This window comes from Pteropus alecto, unplaced genomic scaffold, assembly GCF_000325575.1.
Source record: "Pteropus alecto unplaced genomic scaffold, ASM32557v1 scaffold220, whole genome shotgun sequence".
NCBI lineage: Eukaryota > Metazoa > Chordata > Mammalia > Chiroptera > Pteropodidae > Pteropus > Pteropus alecto.
In genome coordinates, this window is record NW_006430043.1 from 2,191,588 (window position 1) to 2,193,427 (window position 1,840).

The window sequence follows — 1,840 nt, forward strand, 5'->3', positions numbered from 1 at the left end:
CTCAATTCTAGTGACTTTCACTTTCATCATTTTTCTCTTGTCTCTGCTCATGGCCACACTCTAGACCCTAAATTGTGCCATCTCTGAAGTCTTAAGCTCTGATCTCACACCACAGGACCATTCGTCATCCTCCTACTCTTGGCAGACGTGTTCTTCAGCCACACCAGCATTCCCAGTCCTGAACCCAATTATTCCATTCTCTCCCTGCCCACCACCCTCCTTTCGACACATTAAACACTAAACTCTCTGCTCAAGCTCTAACCTGCAGAGCATCCATGAAGAAAAACATCTCCTGTAGATCTAGTGTCACCACCAACTCAGAGTCCCCAAGCTCAGCTGCATCCTCTTTGCTACTGGGCACGTCTCTCTGCCTTTGCTCAATAATCTCTCCCAGTCCTGGTTGCTACTGCAAAGCTTCTCTACTCTCTTCTTGTCCCCCACCCTACACCCAGCACCCTCACTCTCAACAAAGTATCAGAGCTTTCTTTTTCACTAAGAAAATCAAGGCCATTTGGTAAAAACTCCCACCCAAACTTAGCTCCCCGCATGCCCTTTCTCCCTCCCCCCAGGCTCTGGGGACAGGCTGTCTATCCACCTGTGCCCTGGACACCAGCCTTGCTCCCCTCCTCAGATATAATATTCTGTTCCATTCATTGGTCACCACTTCCTGGCACTGTCACTCCCTCTTGCTCCCCTCCCTCTGACTGCCTTCTCATTTGTCGGCATGCACTTTCATTGGCGCTGTTGCGGTAGAGAAGCAAGATGTCAATGAGCTGAGGCTTGAATGGGGTGAGGACATGGAAACAGGGAGTGCCAACTAAAATTTCTCATGAAGTTTGGCAGTAAAGGAAAGTGAGACAGGAAGTTAGCATGAATGAAAAGCAAGCTAAAGGAAAAAGACTGTTGTAAGAGAAAGAGATTTGAACACAAAGCTTGGCAGAGGAAAAGGAGTTAGACCGTAAAGAGAGATGTCAAATATGGGGCAGGGGGTGGGGGTGCTAATTAATGGAGCAAGGGAGTGGGGAATGGAGGTGGGCTTAAGAGCCCAGGAGAGGCCAGCCTTGGTACAGGGGAGAAACATCTCTATGTCTATGGAAGGAAGGAGTTAAGAATGGACAAGGATATTCAAAGGTGGGCAGAGGAGGTTAGTTCAAAGAAAGTTCTACAGACTCTATGAGAATGGCTAGTTCTGCTTCCAGGGGTGATAACATACGTTTCATCGGGCTGTTCTGAGCTAATTCTCTATACCCTGTGCATTCTCTGGTCTCAGTCTGATGCACGACAATGACTCTCCTTAACAGAGATCAGCAGTCTCCGGGAAACCATGCAGCACCAGGTGAAAGGCGTGGACTCTAGTTCAACCCGAACTGCTCCTTTCCAGCTAGCTACACAGCCTTGTAGCTAATCTCTGTGTGACTCCATTTCTTCTTCTGTAAAATGGGGAATTAATAGTGTCTATCTCATGGGTTCTTTTAAGTATTGAAGAAGATAATGTTATGAAATGTACTTAAGACCCAATAAATGGGAATTGTTTCTGTTGTTGAAGTTATTGTGGCAGATGACCACTGGAACATCTGCCACGCTCACGGAGAGTCCCATCCTCTCCTTACTGGTAAAAGCCCAAGGAGCCTGGGATTCGAGATGCTGTCTTCCTCAGTTTGTTGTTTATTTGATGACTGTGCTCCTGGGAGGTCTGCAGGGTTGTACATTATCTGTGGCAGTGCTGCCACCTGCACCCTGCTCCTATCTCCCCATCCCTGTGGTTCTGGGCTCTCTTTCCTGCACACTGGCAGTCCTCAAGCTTCTCTTTCTGGCCCTCCACATCCTGGCATTTCCCATG

At 48.0% G+C, this 1,840-nt stretch overlaps 1 protein-coding gene across 1 annotated transcript in view; it reads left to right on the forward strand.

Moving 5' to 3' along the window:
* The first annotated feature begins 1,573 nt into the window (after positions 1–1,573).
* The window catches only part of LOC102892800 (methyltransferase-like protein 7A), an 8,133-nt gene continuing 7,866 nt past the window's right edge, over positions 1,574–1,840 (forward strand). The window contains 1 exon segment of the mRNA XM_025045396.1: positions 1,574–1,840. This exon segment is cut by the window's right edge and continues 328 nt beyond it. Within this exon segment, the coding sequence (XP_024901164.1) occupies positions 1,673–1,840 (168 nt within the window). The 5' untranslated portion in view covers positions 1,574–1,672.